The 20,073-nt window shown below is 32.1% G+C and overlaps 1 protein-coding gene across 1 annotated transcript in view; it reads left to right on the forward strand.

The window, feature by feature from the left end:
• The window catches only part of LOC132737997 (procollagen-lysine,2-oxoglutarate 5-dioxygenase 2-like), a 34,745-nt gene extending 15,586 nt beyond the window's left edge, over nt 1–19,159 (forward strand). Inside the window, 15 exon segments of the mRNA XM_060725412.1 lie at nt 1,978–2,029; nt 4,752–4,864; nt 6,788–6,851; nt 7,227–7,324; nt 7,824–7,926; nt 8,260–8,390; nt 8,665–8,809; nt 9,706–9,822; nt 10,295–10,305; nt 11,624–11,818; nt 12,625–12,729; nt 15,913–16,059; nt 18,479–18,583; nt 18,585–18,611; nt 19,145–19,159. Coding sequence (XP_060581395.1) covers nt 1,978–2,029; nt 4,752–4,864; nt 6,788–6,851; nt 7,227–7,324; nt 7,824–7,926; nt 8,260–8,390; nt 8,665–8,809; nt 9,706–9,822; nt 10,295–10,305; nt 11,624–11,818; nt 12,625–12,729; nt 15,913–16,059; nt 18,479–18,583; nt 18,585–18,611; nt 19,145–19,159 — 1,428 coding nt within the window.
• The last annotated feature ends 914 nt before the right edge of the window (nt 19,160–20,073 follow it).

Consider the following 20,073-nt stretch of genomic DNA (forward strand, 5'->3'; position numbering starts at 1 on the left):
TCCGGAGCATAACTTGAAAACTACTGGTTGAAACTCGAAACAACTTCATACAATTGTCAAGCACAATAAGGGGAAGTGCAGTGCACAAGAACCATAACTCTATCTAAAGTAATAACAGAGTTATTGCCCTTTGTTATTTTTCCATTGCTTTCTTTTGTCCGGACTATAACTTGAAGACTAATAGTTGGAATTCAATATAACTTCATACAATGGTTAAGCACATTGAGAGGAAGTGCAGTGTACAAGAACCATAACTCCATTCTGACTAATTACAGAGTTACTGCCCTTTGTTACTTTTCCTTGTCCGGAGCATAACTTGAAAACTACTGGTTGAAACTCGAAACAACTTCATACAATTGTCAAGTACAATAAGGGGAAGTGCAGTGCACAAGAACCATAACTCTATCTAAAATAATTACAGAGTTATTGCCCTTTGTTATTTTTCCATTGCTTTCTTTTGTCCGGACTCAAACTTGAAGAATAATTGCTGGAATTCAATATAACTTCATACAATGGTCAAGCACATTGAGAGGAAGTGCAGTGTACAAGAACCATAACTCCATTTTGACTAATTACAGAGTTACTGCCCTTTGTTACTTTTCCTTGTCCGGAGCATAGCTTGAAAACTACTGGTTGAAACTCGAAACAACTTCATACAATTGTCAAGCACAATAAGGGGAAGTGCAGTGCACAAGAACCATAATTCTATCTAAAGTAATAACAGAGTTATTGCCCTTTGTTATTTTTCGATTGCTTCTTTTGTCCGGACTATTACTTGAAGACTAATAGTTGGAATTCAATATAACTTCATACAATGGTTAAGCACATTGAGAGGAAGTGCAGTGTACAAGAACCATAACTCCATTTTGACTAATTACAGAGTTACTGCCCTTTGTTACTTTTCCTTGTCCGGAGCATAACTTGAAAACTACTGGTTGAAACTCGAAACAACTTCATACAATTGTCAAGTACAATAAGGGGAAGTGCAGTGCACAAGAACCATAACTCTATCTAAAATAATTACAGAGTTATTGCCCTTTGTTATTTTTCCATTGCTTTCTTTTGTCCGGACTCAAACTTGAAGAATAATTGTTGGAATTCAATATAATTTCATACAATGGTCAAGCACATTGAGAGGAAGTGCAGTGCATGAGAACCATACTCCATTTTGACTAATTACAGAGTTACTGCCCTTTGTTACTTTTCCTTGTCTGGAGCATAACTTGAAAACTACTGGTTGGAATTCAAAACAACTTCATACAATGGCCAAGCACAATAAGGGGAAGTGCCATGCACAAGAACCATAACTCCATTTTGACTTATTACAGAGTTATTGCCCTTTGTCACTTTTCGATTGCTTTTTTTGTCCGGAGCAAATTGGAAACTATTTCATACTATGGTCAAGTATATTGAGAGGGAGTGCAGTGCACAGAAAGCATAACTCTTTTTTGACTAATTTAAAAGTTTTTGCCCTTTGTTCCTTTTTATTGTCCAGTGCATAACTTGAAAATTAATGGTTGGAATTCAATGAAACTTTATACAATGGTCAAGGGCAGTGAGATGAAGTGCAGTGTACAATAGCCATAACTCAATCTTCAGTATTTATAGAGTTATTGCCCTTTGTTCCTTTTACTTGTCTTTCTGGACTTCTTACAGAGTAATCCAATAAAACAATGGCCAACCACATTGAAAGGAAATGCAACATACAAGAACCACAACTATCTTTAATTGCCCACAACTATAACTCTGTTTCAATTCTTTACAAGGTATTCTGTTACTAGTAACATCCTCATTTCCTAAGCAGTCTTGTAAATTGTGTATTAATCACATTTAGTGATAGTTCTAGTTTATCTTTGAATTTTGAATTTTAGCAGCTGTTGTTTTTATAAATTAATGACAGCAAAACATTGATATCATATGAGATATTACCTGTTAGTTTTGTATAAGCATTAAAATGATTTCTTTTTTTGTTTATAGAGCTCGTATCCTGATGTGAAATTACATGAGAAGAAATATCTTTGTTCAGGAGGTTTGTTCTTTATCTTATCATTTTTGTGTCGCCTTGAATTGTGTCGCCTTGAAAAGGTGACATAAAGGGGTTACATTTGACGGCGGCAGCGGCGTCATCTGTGTCAGCGTCGTCGTCGGCGTCCCCTAAAGCTTGTCCGGAGCATAACTCAGTCACTATAAGTCTGATTGACTTCAAACTTGGTATGCATGCTTCTTTCAATAACCCAAAGTGCAGTACACAAGGACCGGTACCCTGCAGTTCTTATTTTTTGAGTTATTGCCCTTTGTTAACTTTCATACTTTAATTTTTTCCGGGCCATTTCTCTTCAACTAAAAAAGCTATGGACTTGAAACTTCATAGGATGATAGATCTCATTAAGAAGAAATGCAGTGCACAAGAACCAGTACTCTGCACTTCCTAATTTTTGAGTTATTGCCCTCTGTTAATTTTCATACTTTATTTTTGTCCGGGTCATTTCTCCTAATGTATAAAAGCCATGGACTTGAAACTTCATAGGATGATAGGTCTCATTAAGAAGAAGTACAGTGCACAAGAACTGGTACACTGCATTTCTTATTTTTTGAGTTATTGCCCTTTGTTTATTTTCATACTTTAATTTTGTCCGGGCCATTTCTCCTTAAGTATAAAAGCTATGGACTTGAAACTTCATAGGATGATAGATCTCATTATTAAGAAGTGCAGTGCACAAGAATCAGTACTCTGTATTTCTTAATTTTTGAGTTATGGCCCTTTGTTAATTTTCATACTTAATTTTTGTCTAGGCCATTTCTCCGAAAGTATAAAAGAACTTGAAACTTCATAGGATGATAGATCTCATTAAAAAGAAGTGCAGTGCATAAGAACTGATACTCTGCATTTCTTATTTTTGAGTTATTGCCCTTTGTTGATTTTCTTACTTTTTTTTGTCCTGGTCATTTCTCCTCAAGTATGAAAGCTATGGACTTGAAACATCATAGAATGATAGATCTTATTGATAAGAAGTGCAGTGTATAGAAACTGCTGCTCTGCACTTATTATTTTTTTAGTTATTGCCCTTTCATATTTCATTTTTGTCCTGGCCATTTCCCCTAAACTACATTGTTCACAAGGCGACACATCCGACTCGCGGAGTTCTAGTTAATTCTTTTTAATTTATTTGATTTAATTTCTTTTCATTTTTTATATAAATTTATGCACTCCTGTATATTGTGTTTATGTATAAATATAATTATAGTATTTAGCATAATTAACAAATCAGGTAGGTAATACCATTTACAATATACATGTAGGCTCACATAACATATCAATTTATTATGCTCCCCAAAGGGAGAGCATATAGTCGCCACCTTGTCCGTCTGTCCGTTCATTGTCTTGTCCGGAGCATAACTTGAAAACCCTTGGAGATAATTTGTTTAAACTTCATACAGTGGTAGAGGGCATTGAAGTGGAGTGCAGCGTCAAAGAACCATAACTCTATTTTTTACCAGTTTTTGAATTATCTCCCCTTTTAGAAAAATCTTGTCCGGGACATAACTCTAAAACTATGAGAGATATCAACATGAAACTTTGTAGGTAAATATATCTCAATGGGAACATGTGCAGTGCACAAGAATCATAACTCTATTCTGTTCAGTTTTTGAATTATCTCCCCTTTTAGAAACATCTTGTCCGGGACATAACTCTAAAACTATAAGAGATATCAACATGAAACTTTGTAGGTAAATAGATCTGAATGGGTAGATGTGCAGTTCAAAAGAACGATAAGTTTGTTAAGCCTCATTTTCGAATTATCTCCCCTTTTAGAGAAACCTTGTCCAGGACATAGCTGAAAACTATAAGAGATATCAACATGAAACTTTGTAGGTAGATATATCTCAATGGGTAGATGTGCAGTGCAGAAGAATCATAACTCTGCCTTGCCTAATTCTGGAGTTATTGCTCTTTGTTTATTTTTACTTTTTGAACTTTGTCTGGGACATTACTCTAAAATTATAAGAGATATCAACATGAAACTTTGTTGGTAGATAGATCTCATTGAGTAAAAGTGCAGTACAAAAGAAAACAACTCTGTTTTGCCTAATTTGTGAATTATCTCACCTTTTAAAAAAATCTTGTCCGGGAAATAACTTTAAAACTACAAGAGATATCAACATGAAACTTTGTAGGTAGATAGATGTCAATGAGTAGATGTGCAGTGCACAAGAACTTAAACTCCGCCTTGCCAAATTTTGTAGTTATTGCCCTTTGTTTATTTTTAGCTCGACTTTTTAAAAAAAAAAAAAACGTAGAGGTATTGTTATAGTCCTGGCGCCGTTGCCGTTGCTGTTGCCATTATACCTGGATCATACCCTTTTTAGTTCTTGGTGTATAAATGTCTTCATACTTGGCCACAAGAACCCTTGAGACAAGACCGTTCAGTAGACCCCACTAACCTTGACCTTCATCCATAAATGACCTTGACCTTCAAGGTTAAAAGTCCAAATTTTGCTTGTTCTTGCTATTATTGGCTGTAACTTTGTTGTTTTTTAATGGATTATCTTGAAACTTGAACATAATAATCTTCAAGGATAACCCTTAAAAATAACCAGACCGACCTTGACCTTCACTTATAAATGACCTTGAATTTGCACAGGCCCTCTGAGTGAACAAAGTTCGACTGTAGTTCAGTTATATATCTTAAATTATGTGCACATTGTTTACAGCATAAGTATAATAATAAAAATGTTTTTGTTTTTTTCAGGATTTATTGGGTATGCTAAGGACGTGTATGAAATTATTTCCCACAATGCAGTAGCAGATAACGATGATGACCAGTTATATTACACTAAAATATTTCTAGACAAATCTCTCCAGGTATGATTCATATCTATGTACAAAACATTACCACTGTATAATGATAACAACAGTAAAATCTATGTTTTGATTAAAGCTTCCATTGTTTTGTAGATTCTGTAGGGGAGAGGTATTACATGAAAGTCAGGTGCCCATTCATGCCTGGAATAATGCACGGAGGGGCGCCTGAGGTCTTCCTCCACCAGTAAAGCTGGAACGTCCCGATAGGACCTATACTTTGTCAATGTGACATAAAACCCAAAACAAAAAATACATGAAAGACAGAGATTTTTTTTTTTTTTTGAGGCCCCAACTGGGTAACCCCGTTTATTCACCCCGTAATAGGTATGAGAGGGTTGGGGTCATCCCCCACATACCTTACATTAATTATACATGTAAATCACATTGTAATATTTACAAACGAAATATCATAATATACCTTAAATTTAATCATATTAACGTTATAATTAAAGCATACAAATAGTATATTTTACACATGCATGTAAGTAAACAAAAGAGAACCTAACATAAATATAGAATGTCAGTGTAATTTATTCGATTAATAATCTTACAATTTGACATCTTTTAATTTCAGTGTCAGTCAAAATGGTATTTTTGTAAATAGTCCAGGCTAATTTAAGGCTATTTTAAAAGCCAAGACAGAGATATTTTGGTATCTTGTCATATATTGGTAACTGTAAGTCAGTTCTTTGCAAGTTACCTGTGTTTATCAATTCTATTGGAGAGAGTTTACAAATAAAAAGAATAGTAATATTCAGTGGAAAATAAACACCAATTATCTTCTTTGTGTTTGTGTGCATAGTGACAAAATAGTCCATGGCCAAGTTATTAAGGTCGTTCACCTCTAAGAACTTGCATGTCACTGCTGTGATTTTGGATCACTCCAGGAATTTTTTATTTTCCCGAAGTGGCCTGGCACATATTGTCGGGGTTTTGTGATTGGATAATATTTGACCGAATTATGGCCCGGGTTTTGTATATTTTTTCCTTATACAGAATATATAGAGAACAATTTCTTCTGTGCTCAACTCCTCCTACATTTCTCAACGGATTTTGACCAAACTTTCTTAGAAGCTTTGTTTTCAAGTGCCTGGCACATATTGTCGGGGTTTGTGATTGGATAATATTTGACCGAATTATGGCCCTTTGTATATTTTTTTCCTTTATACAGAATATATAGTGAACAATTTCTACAGTGCGCAACTTCTCCTACATTTCTCAATGGATTTTGACCAAACTTTCACAGAAGCTTTTGTCATCAAGTGCCCTGGCGCTCACTAAATTCCCATGTTTCTTCCAAGACATCATTCAAGTATTTTTTTAAAATTGTGAACATACTTTTCTTGATATCGCACAAAACACCACACGCCAATATTGTTGACAAAAGAAAATGAAAGAGACGCAAAAATGCAAAAATTAAGCAAAAATAAAGTACTGTTTACCTTTCTAAAACATTTGGGAAAAAAAGGCGAATAGACAACATAAAATTTCTCAATCATTTTTGTTTGAGGAATATTAAAGAAGCCATAATTCCTCCTAAAAGTTCAATTAAAAACAAATGCCCCTTCATGACAAAGCTTCTGTGAAATATTTTGCTGAAAACCTGGTTGCATCGCATTGCGATGTTCCTTGTTTATTTATCATTTGAGGAAGCTATCAGCTAGCTTACAGAACGTCAGTGGTTCTACTTAGGCTAGGTGCCCACTCTTGCCAGATATAATGCACAGAGGGGCAACTAATGTTTTCCTCCACCAGTAAAGCTGGAAAATCAACATATGACGTATGTATTGTTGCATTAAGTTTTCATTGTTGTCAGTACGTAGAAAATGTGCATTTGTCTAAATCAATATATTTTTTCTCTTCCACAAACCATTGATTGATATAAGAACTTAAGAAGGTACTTATTTATACATTCAATTTCAGGAGAAGTGGAATATAAAATTGGATAAAAGATCAGAAATATTTATGAACCTCCATGGAGCTCTTGGTAATATATACATGTATTATGTTTGTCAAACCTAGTCTTTAACTGAAAATTTTTATAGAAATTTTTTCACTTGCTATGATAATTTTCTTGTAACAAATAAAATGTTGATGGTATTTTTAAATTGCCTGTGTCACAGTATAGAACCTGGCCATTATTTTATATTTCATGGCTTTAAATTTGAAATCGTATGTTTAAAACAAGGATTTTTGTTTGAAATTCAGTACAATTCATATGTAAATAATATGTCATTTTAATTACATTACTGTGTATTGAAGTGCTGTACTGTGCTGTGCTGTGATGTACGGACTTGTACTGCACATTCTCATTATTGTTCAAAATTTTGCTATAAATTAATTTTTGATGTAATTTTTATAGATGATGTCATGTTAAAGTATAAAGGGCAGCACAGTTTTCTCTACAATGTTAAAACAGGCACAGTTCCCATTGTTATTCATGGAAATGGACCAATTAAGGTTTGTATTTCTACTGACAAGTTAATTAGCTTATAAGTAATGAGATTTGATAGAATAATTAAATTACTGGTTCTCTATGTAGGGAGAAGTCTGACAAGTTAATTAGCATATAAGTAATGAGTTTTGATAGAATAATTAAATTCTTGTTTATGCTTTTGCGTGTCAGGTGGAATTTCCATAGCTAATGAAGGGTTTGTTTCCTTTTTTTTGTGACAATTTTATGCATTCATAATAATCAAGCAGTGATTTACTTGATGAAACATTCTATTAACAACCCTTTGTATGTTTTTGGGATAATTTTAAATATTCATATAGGTAAGCATTTTACTCAATGAAACACCCTTGTGACATTTCAAGCATTGCTATCCACTGACAGCTCTTGTTATAAATGTATGACATAGTTGTACATCAAGATATCATCAACATTTTTAAGGTTTCATATTTTATGAGAATTTAGGTTGGCAAACATTATTAATTCAATGTTTTTTCCTTCATATAGCCAGAGTTTAACAGACTTGCTAATTATTTAGCGGACAGTTGGACATCAAGTTCAGGGTGTATTGCCTGTCAGGAAGATACCATTAATCTTGAGGGCATTGCTGGTAAGTTTTATAAGTTAACATAACTATTATAATAGTAGGGTGGCAGGAAAGGTGTGATGGAAATGTCGGAATTATAGTAGTTCTTAACCCAAGGGTGACAAGATGAATTTTTTAACTCCAATTTTTAGCTTCAAGGAAAAAAAAATGAAGAAATTTTTTTTCATTCTGTAGGGGTAATAATATAAGTTTTGTATAAATAATGGTTTGTGAAGATTATTTGTTGTATAGGTAAGCAAAATGAAATTTAGCAGATGTCTGTATAATGAATAAATAATGACATTTAAAGGGGTTTTTGCAAATTCAAATTTCTGATTTAAAAAAATAGTTATACAGGCGCCTTCTATAGGGTTCGCTCCAACAAACTGTTGTACTGTAAACTTTCACCTAGAATTGATAAAACAGAAAAAATGGGAAAATTTAAAGTGATATATAGAAAATGTAACCAGAATGATCAAAAGAAGAATGTAATTAAAGTGATATACATATATATAGAAAAATGTAACCAGAGTGACAAAAAGAAAATGTAATTAAAGTGATTTATAGAAAAAATGCAACCAGTGATAAAAAGAAAAAATGTCATTAAAGTGATATATAGATAAAATGCAACCAGAGTGATCAATAGGGAAAAAAATGTTATAAGAGTGATATATAGAAAAATGTAACTTATATGTATAATTGATATATATATATATAAAATGTAACTTGTAAATATAATATTTTGTGACTATTTATTTAAAGGAAGAGGATTATCCATCTATTGTATTGGGAGTGTTTGTGGAGCATCCAACACCATTTCTTAGAGAAGCCTTACAGAAGATTGCAGCATTAGATTATCCTAAACAGAAAATTGATTTCTTTATTCATTCATCAGTGAGTGAACATCTCTTATACTAGATAACCCTGTATTTCTTATTAATTCCATTTTTAGCTCAACTTTTTTTCAAAAGAAAAAAAAAATAGAGGTATTGTTACAGTCATGGTGGCATTCCTGTCTGCAAACTTCAACCTTGATCATTGCGTTTTAAGTTATTGATGCATTAACCATCTAAAATATAAAAATTTAAAGTTATTTTTTATATCTTTATATGGTAGCCCTGGTTTATTTGTATATAATATGTAAGCCTAATTAATTAAGCATGAACGTTTTGACTTATTTAGCTAACTTTTTTCTCCTACTGCCAAACTGTTGAACATTGCAAAAAGACATCCCGCAGTCAAAAAAATGATGTCTCTTTTACAAGTCTAATTACTCTGACTAATTTTTATGTACAGTCAGTTAGTACATAGAGGATATTGAATGAGTGTAAGTTCAATACTGAATTTATCGCACGAGTTGAATAAAATTATATTATGCGAGCCTCTGGCGAGCATAAATATTATTTTATTCAACGAGTGCAATAAATTCAGTAATGAACTTACACGAATTTAATATTCTATTTATCACATACCAAAAATAAAGACCGTTTTTAAAGTGAAATAAGAGTCATTTTTTCATTGACGCGTCTATAGTATAAACGCTAACATTTAGCGCATCTTTACACTATGTTTGTATAACGCTAATTACGTCACGTCAAAATATATGTAAGGCCGTGCAATACCATATTTACGGAGTCACAAAATCGGCAGCGGGTGTGTGATAAATGTATATACGCATAACAAGGTTGTGTTATCTACAGGATATTGTTTAATTATTGATTAACTTATTTTTTTAATTTATTTATCTACTGTATAAACTAGTGGTCATGACTGTTTCTTCTCATTTTGTATTTTTATTTTCAGTTAAGAAATCACACCAGAATGAGATAGATTTATTCTTGAACAAGGTTGGAATATTGTACAAGTCTGTCAATACTATCAGGTTCATATGGACAGTTTCGGTGAAAAGCAGCAGCCAAGGTAAACTGGGCCATGTATACATATATATATATGAATTCATTATATTTACTTATAAATGAAAGTGTTAAAAAAAATATTCTCAAGTGTCCCAATGTGAGTTAAAGTCCAACTTTGAATAAAATAAATGAAAGTTGCTGTAACTTTAGGAAGCAATTATCAAGCATTACTAATCAGTGACTAAAAATACCTTGCTGGTGTTATAAATTCACCTTGTATTACTTAACAGATGTGTTTATTTTGACATTTCAGGGTTATGTTTATTTTGACATTTCAGGGTTTTTTATGTTAATTTTTGACATTTCAGGGTATATTTATGTTTATTTTGACATTTCGTTGTCTTTTAATATTTTGAACATTTCAGGGTTATTTTATGTTTATTTTGACATTTCCATGTTTGTTTTGACATTCAGGGTTTTATTTTATGTTTATTTTGACATTTCAGGGTTATTTTTATGTTTTTTTGACATTTCAGGTGTATTTTATGTTTGGTTTTGACATTTCAGGGTATATTTTATGTTTATTTTGACATTTCAGGGTTTTTTGTTTATTTTTGAACATTTCAGGGTCATTTTATGTTAATTTTTGAATATTCAGGGTTATTTTTATGTTTATTTTGGGAACATTTCAGGGTTATTTTATGTTTGTTTTGACTTTCGGGTTATTTTATTTTTAATTTTGACATTTTTAGGTTTATTTATGTTTAATTTTTGACATTTTCAGGGGTTATTTTATTGTTTATTTTTGACATTTCAAGGGTTATTTTATGTTTAATTTTTGGGACATTTTCAGGGTGTTATTTTATGTTTTATTTTGGTAACCATTTCAGGGGTTTTTTATGTTTTTTTTGACATTTAGGGTTATTTTATGGTTATTTTGACATTTTCAGGGTTAATTTTATTGTTAATTTTTTGACCATTTTCAGGGTTTTTTAAATGTTTATTTTTGACATTTCAGGGTATATTTTATGTTTTATTTTGACATTTTCAGGGGCGATTTTATGTTAATTTTTGACACTTTTCAGGGGTTATTTTATGTTTTATTTTGACATTTCAGGGGTTATTTTTATGTTAATTTTGAAATTTCAGGGGTTATTTTGTTTATTTTGACATTTCCGGGTCAATTTTATGTTGTTTATTTTTGATATTTCCGGGTTTATTTTATGTTTTTTTTGACATTTTCAGGGTTATTTTTGTTTATTTTGACATTTCGGGTTTATTTTAATGTTTTATTTTGGACATTTCAGGGTTTTTTATGTTTTATTTTGATATTCAGGGTTATTTTATGTTTATTTTGACATTTCAGGGTTAGTTTTATGTTTTTTTTGACATTTCGGGTTATTTTATGTTTTTTTGGGACATTTTCAGGGGTTATTTTTATGCTTTTTTTTTGACAATTTTCAGGGTTATTTTATGGTTTAATTTTTTGAAATTTCAGGGTTATTTTGTTTTTTTTTGTGTTTATTTTGACATTTCAGGGTTATTTTATGTTTATTTTGACATTTCAGGGTTATTTTATGTTTATTTTGACATTTCAGGGTTATTTTATGTTTATTTTGACATTTCAGGGTTTTTTATGTTTATTTTGACATTTCAGGGTTATTTTATGTTTATTTTTGACATTTCAGGGTTATTTTATGTTTTATTTTGACATTTTTTGACATTTCAGGGTTATTTTATGTTTATTTTGACATTTCAGGGTTATTTTATTTATTTTGACATTTCAGGGTTATTTTATGTTTGTTTTGACATTTCAGGGTTATTTTATGTTTATTTTGACATTTCAGGGTTATTTTATGTTTATTTTGACATTTCAGGGTTATTTTATGTTTGTTACAAACAGGAAAGAGTTTGGTTACCTGATCAACTCAGATGGAGCACAGACTGGTAGACTTCATATTGAATTATGGGAAATATTTAATAACCCGTACGATTGGGAGAAACGATACATACACCTAAATTATTCACACAGTTTAGCAGAAAATGCTGTCATAGAACAGGTAATGGCAATCATTAATCATTTTGAAATTTGAATTTGAATACATACCTTGTCCAGTAAGAACATATTTTACAATGGTAAGGTTTACATATAGTATGTCTGTCATATACACGGAGAAGTTGGCAAGTAATTATAGAAAAAAATAATTAACTTCTAGTATTAAGTCTATCTGCATTTTTTCCAGGCCTTTTTGACCGTGGAGTTAAAGTAGTGGACTGTGAACTACTTGCCCCTATGAACCACTTGCCCCTAGTGGTTTGAATCTTTCCAAGAACTTAAAGAGTTTTTTTTAAGTGAAGAAGTTGTAAAGAAGATTGTTTTACTCAGGTACCAGCATGTGCCTGAAGAAACATTTTGTTGTGTGAATATATGTCAATAAATAATAATGACTGGAATACTATTAACCTTTCACTGCCATAGGGATGGCTTATGCCGTCCTGTTATTTTTGGCGTATTTGCCATATGGACGGCTTTTGCCGTTTCTATAATAATCATAATAATAATAATAAATTAATAAAAGTAATAAATATAATAATAAATATAAAGAAAATTATAACATCGACAATAATTATTATTATACTAGCATATATTTGAAACATATATTAATTATTATAATACTAATATCATATAATAATAATAATTGTATTAATTAATAATATAGTAATTTCTTAGAAAACCCTCTGGCAAATAGGTGATCAATAAAACAATAACCCTCTGGCAGCGAAAGGGTTAAACAAGTTTGGTACCAAACAAAATTAACTGTCCTTTTAACAAGTGTGAACATGAATATTGTTCATATATTTACAGCCATGTCCTGATGTTTTCTGGTTCCCAGTTATGACAGAAGTGTTTTGTGATGAGATAGTAGCAGAGTTAGAAAATGTCAACATGTGGTCGGGTGGCAAGAGCGAGGTATGTTTTGAGCCGCGTCACAACAAAACCAAGATAATGGGTTTGCGACCAGCATGGATCCAGACCAGCCTGCACATCCGCACAGTCTGATCAGGATCCATACTGTTTGCTTACAGACCCTTTAACAAGTAGAGAAACTGATAGCGAAAAGCATGGATCCTGATCAGATTGCGCATAAAACGGCAGGCTGGTCTGGATCATGCTGGTCGCAAACCCATTACGTTGGTTTTGTCGTGAACACGGCTCATTTGTATTCAGTTTTATCTTTTATTTTAAAGATCATTAATTTCACCATTATTTATTTGCTATGGTAATCAGTAAAGGTGATCTCATAACTTATGAAAATATAAAACTGTTTAATAATAAACTGTAATACATGCAAAATAAATGACTGGATTTTGTTAATAGACATTTGATTAATGAGCTAGTGATTTAAAAATATCAAATTTTGCTGTATGTTTTAATTGACATTTGTAGTAAATAACAAATATTAAGTTAACTGATAGCTGTAAAAAGCTTGAGTTTTTTTTTTGCTCTTTCAAATTAAAGATTATCCTGCTGTAACCAAAATTGTTGAGCGTTAGGACCAGTCTTAGAGCCAGTGGTGCAGTCTGACCAGGCTCTATACTGTTCATAGCTTAATTTTTATATTTTAATATTAAAATCCTTTAAATTTCATTGACTTTGAAACCTGGCAAAATCATTCCACAAGTTTGGCAGATTATTGATTGATTTTGTGATAATTGGTCAATAATTGGTTAAAAATTGGTTGATACATTTGTAATAGGTTAATAATTGGTTGTTAATTGGTTAATAATTGGTTAATAATTGGTTAAAAATTGGTTGATAATTGGTTGATAATTGTTAATAATTGGTTAATAATTGGTTGATAATTGGTTGATAATTGTTTTATTTGTAAAATAAAGTATTGATTAAGTAGAGTATTATTTTAGGATACTAGGTTAGCCGGTGGTTACGAGAATGTACCTACTGACGATGTTTCATATGACACAGATTAACCTACAGAATCAATGGCTGGAATTCTTACGTGTTTATGTAGCTCCCCTAGCAACCAAAGTTTATCCTGGATACTATAGTAATGTAGGAATACTGAAAGTTTTTTATGCATGTTAGAATTGATGCTTGACTATGCTAGCTCTTGCATCCCCTCCCCATACTTACCCTCATTAACAAAACTATCTTCTTCGTCTCTAGGATGTATTCCAGCATGTCAGATTAGGAGCCTGAATTTCTACTTGCCTTTTTATTGCTGTCTTAAAAATGTCATAAATTGAGTTGCCATCTTGTAGAAACTTATATAAAACAAGTCTACCAAAAAGTTCATTTATTATCAGAATTTTATGACATGACATAAAAAAAGGAAAAGGGGAAATCTTTTGAAAGCAGTGTAATTAAAATTGGAGAGGTAACTAGCGCCAACTTTGGTTTTTTTTCTATATTTGAGGGATACTTAATCTCTCATGCTCTCCAGTGTGAGCTTATGTGGCATTAAATTGTACAATCTGATTTAAGTAATGGAACCAATGATCTTGACTGGAAAAATGTGTCACAGCATCAGAAAGTTTTAAACACATGGCAAAAACACCATTTAAATTACATGTTCATAATGGTAATAAACTATGTCATGTGGTAAATATATTGTTTGTTTCAAAATGAATGAAAAGATTGTCATTTATTATGTAGGTTCACATGTATGATGACAATGTTTTCTCAACCTTCATGTATAATTGCATGATTCTACTATTTTTTCTGTAACTGTAACAGATGTGGTGTTACAGCAAGTAACTGTAACATATGTGGTGTAACAGTCAGTAAGTGTAACAGATGTGGTGTTACAGCAAGAAACTGTAACAGATGTGGTGTTTCAGCAAGTAACTGTAACAGATGTGGTGTTACAGTCAGTAAGTGTAACAGATGTGGTGTTACAGCAAGTAACTGTAACAGATGTGGTGTTACAGTCAGTAACTGTAACAGATGTGGTGTTACAGCAAGTAACTGTAACAGATGTGGTGTTACAGTCAGTAACTGTAACAGATGTGGTGTTACAGCAAGTAACTGTAACATATGTGGTGTAACAGTCAGTAAGTGTAACAGATGTGGTGTTACAGCAAGTAACTGTAACAGATGTGGTGTTACAGTCAGTAACTGTAACAGGTGAGGTGTTACAGCCAGTTACTGTAACAGATTTGGTGTTACAGCCATTCACTGTGACAGATGTTGTGTTTCAGCCAGTTACAGTAACAGATGTGGTGTTACAGCCAGTTACTGTAACAGATGTGGTGTTAGAGCCAGTTACTGTTACACATGTGGTGATACAGTCAGTAAGTGTAACAGATGTGGTGTTACAGCGAGTAACTGTAACAGATGTGGTGTTACAGCAAGTAACTGTAACAGATGTGGTGTTACAGTCAGTAAATGTAACAGATATGGTGTTACAGTCATTATCAGAATAACAAGACAAATAATTTATTGTGATGACCACCCTGAACCTTCAGCTACAATTTTTTTTGCATGTTTTATGTCAATCATTCTGTCGCCTTATAGTTGTTATGTATGTCTGTTTACTTAAAACTCTTATTACTGACTGTACATTAATATGTGAATACTGAAACGAGCAATAATTGACCGGATTACAAGATTACCTTTAATGTTTAAGAGGTCAAAGATTATTACTGTTAACATATTGAAGTTCAAGGTTACATTATCTTACCTTGTGCAGTTTAAAGTCAGGTTATTGAGGTCACATTGATGTAACACCGTTACATGGCTTATTACTTAAAAATATTGGGATATACTAGGGGAATATTTCCTAATTATTTTTAGCAAAATTATGTCAATACACAAAATTTACAGCTGGTAAAGGTCAAGGTCATGTCCTATGTAACCTTCTTGGTTTCTATATATTCTGCTAAAGTCAGATGGTTTTAGAGACTTTAAATCATTCAAAGATTCCTTTATAAAATCTACTGTAAACTTGTTTCAGTTTCACTCAATGAAATAACTTTTCAAGTATCTTGTACTGTTTCAGTTGTATCGAAGACAAGGAACCTGAAAGGGCTTTCTGTTGGCTGTTATATTAATATATATCAATGACATATATGCTAGGATTATGATACAGATAGTTTTATAACAGCATGTACAAGCATGTTTGATTATTTCTAGGACGCAAGATTAAGCAGTGGGTACGAGAATGTTCCCACCGATGACATACATATGACACAGATTGATCTGCAAGATGGTTGGCTTGAATTCTTGAGAAAATATGTATCTCCTCTACAGCTAAAAGTTTACCCAGGCTTTTATTCAGATGTGAGTGATCACGTTATGTGACATAGAGTTTATATTTTGTTTATCTTTGACTGATTATGATGAGGGTAATTTTATAGGGTTAACGCATGTTTTTCCGTGTTATAACGTCTGCAGAGTCCCGAGGAACGTTTGGTTCCAGAGCCCGGTAGGGCGAGGGCTCCAACAGTTCTGAGGGACTCTGCAGACTTTATAACACGAAATAAACGTGCGTTGATGATATCATAGCATAAAATTTTTAAACAAATTCGTGATGTATAGTTAATACAAAACACAATTACATTAATTTCTTGTGCTTGGACGGTATTTATCCAATTCTACATGTTTTACGTATGCGTTTTATTTTTCCGGGGCCAACAACTTGGAAAATTCTCAGAACCGAACAAAATTTCGAATTTTAATTGATTTAACAAATTAATTTTTTTTCAAGCAAACAAGTTTATAAAAAAAATTCAGGCACTAAGCATTATTCTCTCAAAGAAATATAAAGAGCATTTATCAACATTAACATAAATAAAACAACATTTTCTCATATTCATTTTTTTGTAATCTAGTTTTGTATGTTAATCGGAGTGTTAAACTGAATGACAGGTACTGTATTTGTTTACATTGACAACTGTCCGTTTCTTAGACAGGGCGACAACCAAGATTAGCAGTGATGTTTATACGCCGTATTTCCGGCATAGTTACTTGAATGCTGCACGTCGTTATGCGATTGGGGCCCTCGAATCAATAATTTCAATATAACAAGAGCGCATGACTCTTTGGCAAACAGGCCAAATCGTCAAATTTTTGTTTGTTTACTGGGCCATGTATGTATTGCGCATAGGTGAAACCGGGCTATAACAAGAGCGCGTGATTATGTTAACACATGGTTTTGGTCCCGTTAGAACCTGGGGAAAATAGTCGATTTTATGCTATAATAATGAATTTATCGAGAAATAACGAGAATACTGTTGCCGTATCATCTGTACAAATGGCATTGGTATTTTTTGTTAACATCCATGTTTAAATTATCATCTTTTACAAAACTATTTTGTTCAGAACTGTTCTCCATTTTTGATATTTACATATTGCTCCCTTTTCTTAAAAAAGAAATTTTTGATTTTTGCTAAGTGATTTTCTTTGTCCAATATTATCAAGAAAAATTAATTATTATTTTTTTAAACCAAAAAGAGAAAAACAAATAAAATAAAAAAATATAAGTTAAACTCCAAACTGAATAATAAGAGGATATTTTTTCGTTTGCGTGAAATATGGTATATATTTTCACGAAACATGATAAAATGCCACATATTTTCGCAAGCCGGTACTTTCGCAAGCCGGTACGGCGAGTGAAAATATGTGGCATTTTATCATGTTGAGTGAAAATATATACCATATTCACGAAAAACAAAAAAATAACCTTTTTATTTAATTTCATTATCAAAGAAAATGCTTGCTACCAACTGCAATTGTACAGCGCGCAGTAATTTATGCGTAAGCACGCGCTGTTTGGCGCTACATTGTGACGTCATGTAAACAACTCTTTAAACGTCTGTACAGCGTTAATTACTGAATTAAAGATATTGGTGTTCGGATAAATTTTCTTAGACCATTTTCTATCATGCTAGTTAGTTTTCAAAACAAAATTCAAGAAAAAGTTGTTTTGTATTTATCAGATTTTTCAAACAAAACGGCGAAAGAAGTCCCTTAAACTAAATATGAGTTTGGACTCCGCCCACTTTCATATTTATATTTCATATTTATTTTTAAAAAATATGAATTATATTTGACTGATATAGCACCATATTTCATGGGTAAAATTAAATAAATGAAAATATTTTTAGTTCTAAAAATAAAAAAGATAATTGAAGATAAGGTTTTTAAGTCAGTGATACAAATTTGATTTCCTGCCTTCTGCACGAGCATGTAGTGAAGCTTTTATTTGTTCTCCTATTTACTGAATGCTGGAATGCCTCTTCTGTGACTAACAGTCTTTTACTTTGATAATTTTTTGTTTCTTTAACTAAAAAAGAGTGTTTGAGCAAGTAAATATGAGCCGCACCATGACAAAACCAATGTATTGCGTTTGCGACCAGCATGGATCCAGACCAGACTGCGCATCAGCATACCAACCCTTTTACAAGTAAAGAAACTGATAGCGAACAGCATGGATCCTGATCAGACCGCGCGGATGCGCAGGCTGGTCTGGATCCATGCTGGTTGCAAACGCACTATGTTTGTTTTTGTCATGATGTGGCTCAATTACAAAAATTTGATTATATAAATATTTGTGTGATAAAGCAGATGAATTTGAATTCAATATTTTGATCGCAGTAAGTTGTTATAAATTTCTTACCTTAACAAAAAGCTTTATTCACATTCACCATTGCATATATAAGTTACAATATATCTTACTATATTATTTATCTTTTAACAGCTTCCTCGAGCTATATTAAATTTTGTAGTGAAGTATAACCCAGAACATCAGAAAGAGCTGCGGCCCCATCATGATTCATCTACATTCACCATCAATATTGCCCTCTTGAAATACTCCAAAACTAGACTATGAGGTAATTATAGTAGTCCTCTTACTTATTCATTTGTTATTTAAAATCTAAATGTTAAGAGGATATTTTTTCGTTTGAGTGTTATATGGAATATATTTTCACGAAACATGATAAAATGCCACATATTTTCACAAGCCGGTATATCTCATGACATGTTTGTTCATTTTACATTACACCTATAATGCAGCAAGTATAAAAAGTCTTCACAAAAAGTAGTATGCAATCGTACCTATATTACATACGAATGTATGTAATATTTTTCTTGTTTATGATATGTAATAGTTTTAATTTTGATTGTTGTTGGAATTCATACCTGTATGGTTTGATTTTGGGTGCTTCCATACCTGCGCCAGTTTTCATTTGCTTCATGATATTGTAAATTTTGGTAATTCCCATTGCAACTCTCTTGTACCATGCTTGACCCTCGTTTGGTCTCTCATTTTCCCCTGTCAAGAAGAATGGGGCCTCTGGATCAAGCATTTCATTAGGCCTCTTTGATTGATATAATTTGTATAATGTGATAGGACACTTTTCAGGGGTACCTGGTATAGGCCCAAGCCTTTGGTTTATATGTTCTGCAAATGAAACCAAAATTTTCAATTTTATATTTAATGCAGTAAATTTGTTAAACTGTTGTGACTTATAACCTAAAAAAGGGAGACATTTTAAATTTAATATTTTATTTTTATATTTTAAAATTTAATGTTATTTTTATCATACTTAAAAATTGAATATTTATTTGTTCCATGTGTTATTTGATTTTCTAAGCCAGGTAGCTTAATTGGTTAGAGCATCCCAAATTTAGTTTCTATTCAGATTTGGGAAGGTTTCAGGTTCAACCCCTGATCTGGCTGAATTTTAAATGCACTATTTATTTTTTATTTAATAGATAATCATTATCAGAATTAATAAGAGGATATTTTTTCGTTTGAGTGAAATATGGAATATATTTTCACAAAACATGATAAAATGCAACATATTTTCACGAGCCGGGACGGCATTTTTACAGATTATATCTTTTTAGCTCGACTATTCGAAGGATATGAGAGCTATTGTAGTCGCCCCGGCGTCGGCGTCCGCGTCCGCGTCTGCGTTGGTTAGAGTTTTTTGTAAAGTCAAATATCTCAATTATTGCTTGAGATATTCAATTGAAACTTACAATACTTATTTATAGTAACAAGGTACATCAGATTGACAAGTTGGATAACTCTGCCTACAATTTTGACAGAATTATGCCCGTTTTTAACTTAGAAATTTTGGTTAAATTTTGTTGTAAAGTCAAATATCTCAATTATTGCTTGAGATATTCAATTGAAACTTACAATACTTATTTATAGTAACAAGGTATATCAGATTGACAAGTTGGATAACTCTACCTACAATATTGACAGAATAATGCCCCTTTGGAACTTAGAAATTTTGGTTAAAGGTTAAAGGTCTTCAAAGATATTTGCTTGAAACTTTA

The sequence above is a fragment of the Ruditapes philippinarum genome, unplaced genomic scaffold (genome assembly GCF_026571515.1).
Source record: "Ruditapes philippinarum isolate M1 unplaced genomic scaffold, ASM2657151v2 ctg4037_1_1_1_1, whole genome shotgun sequence".
NCBI classification, from domain to species: Eukaryota; Metazoa; Mollusca; class Bivalvia; order Venerida; family Veneridae; genus Ruditapes; species Ruditapes philippinarum.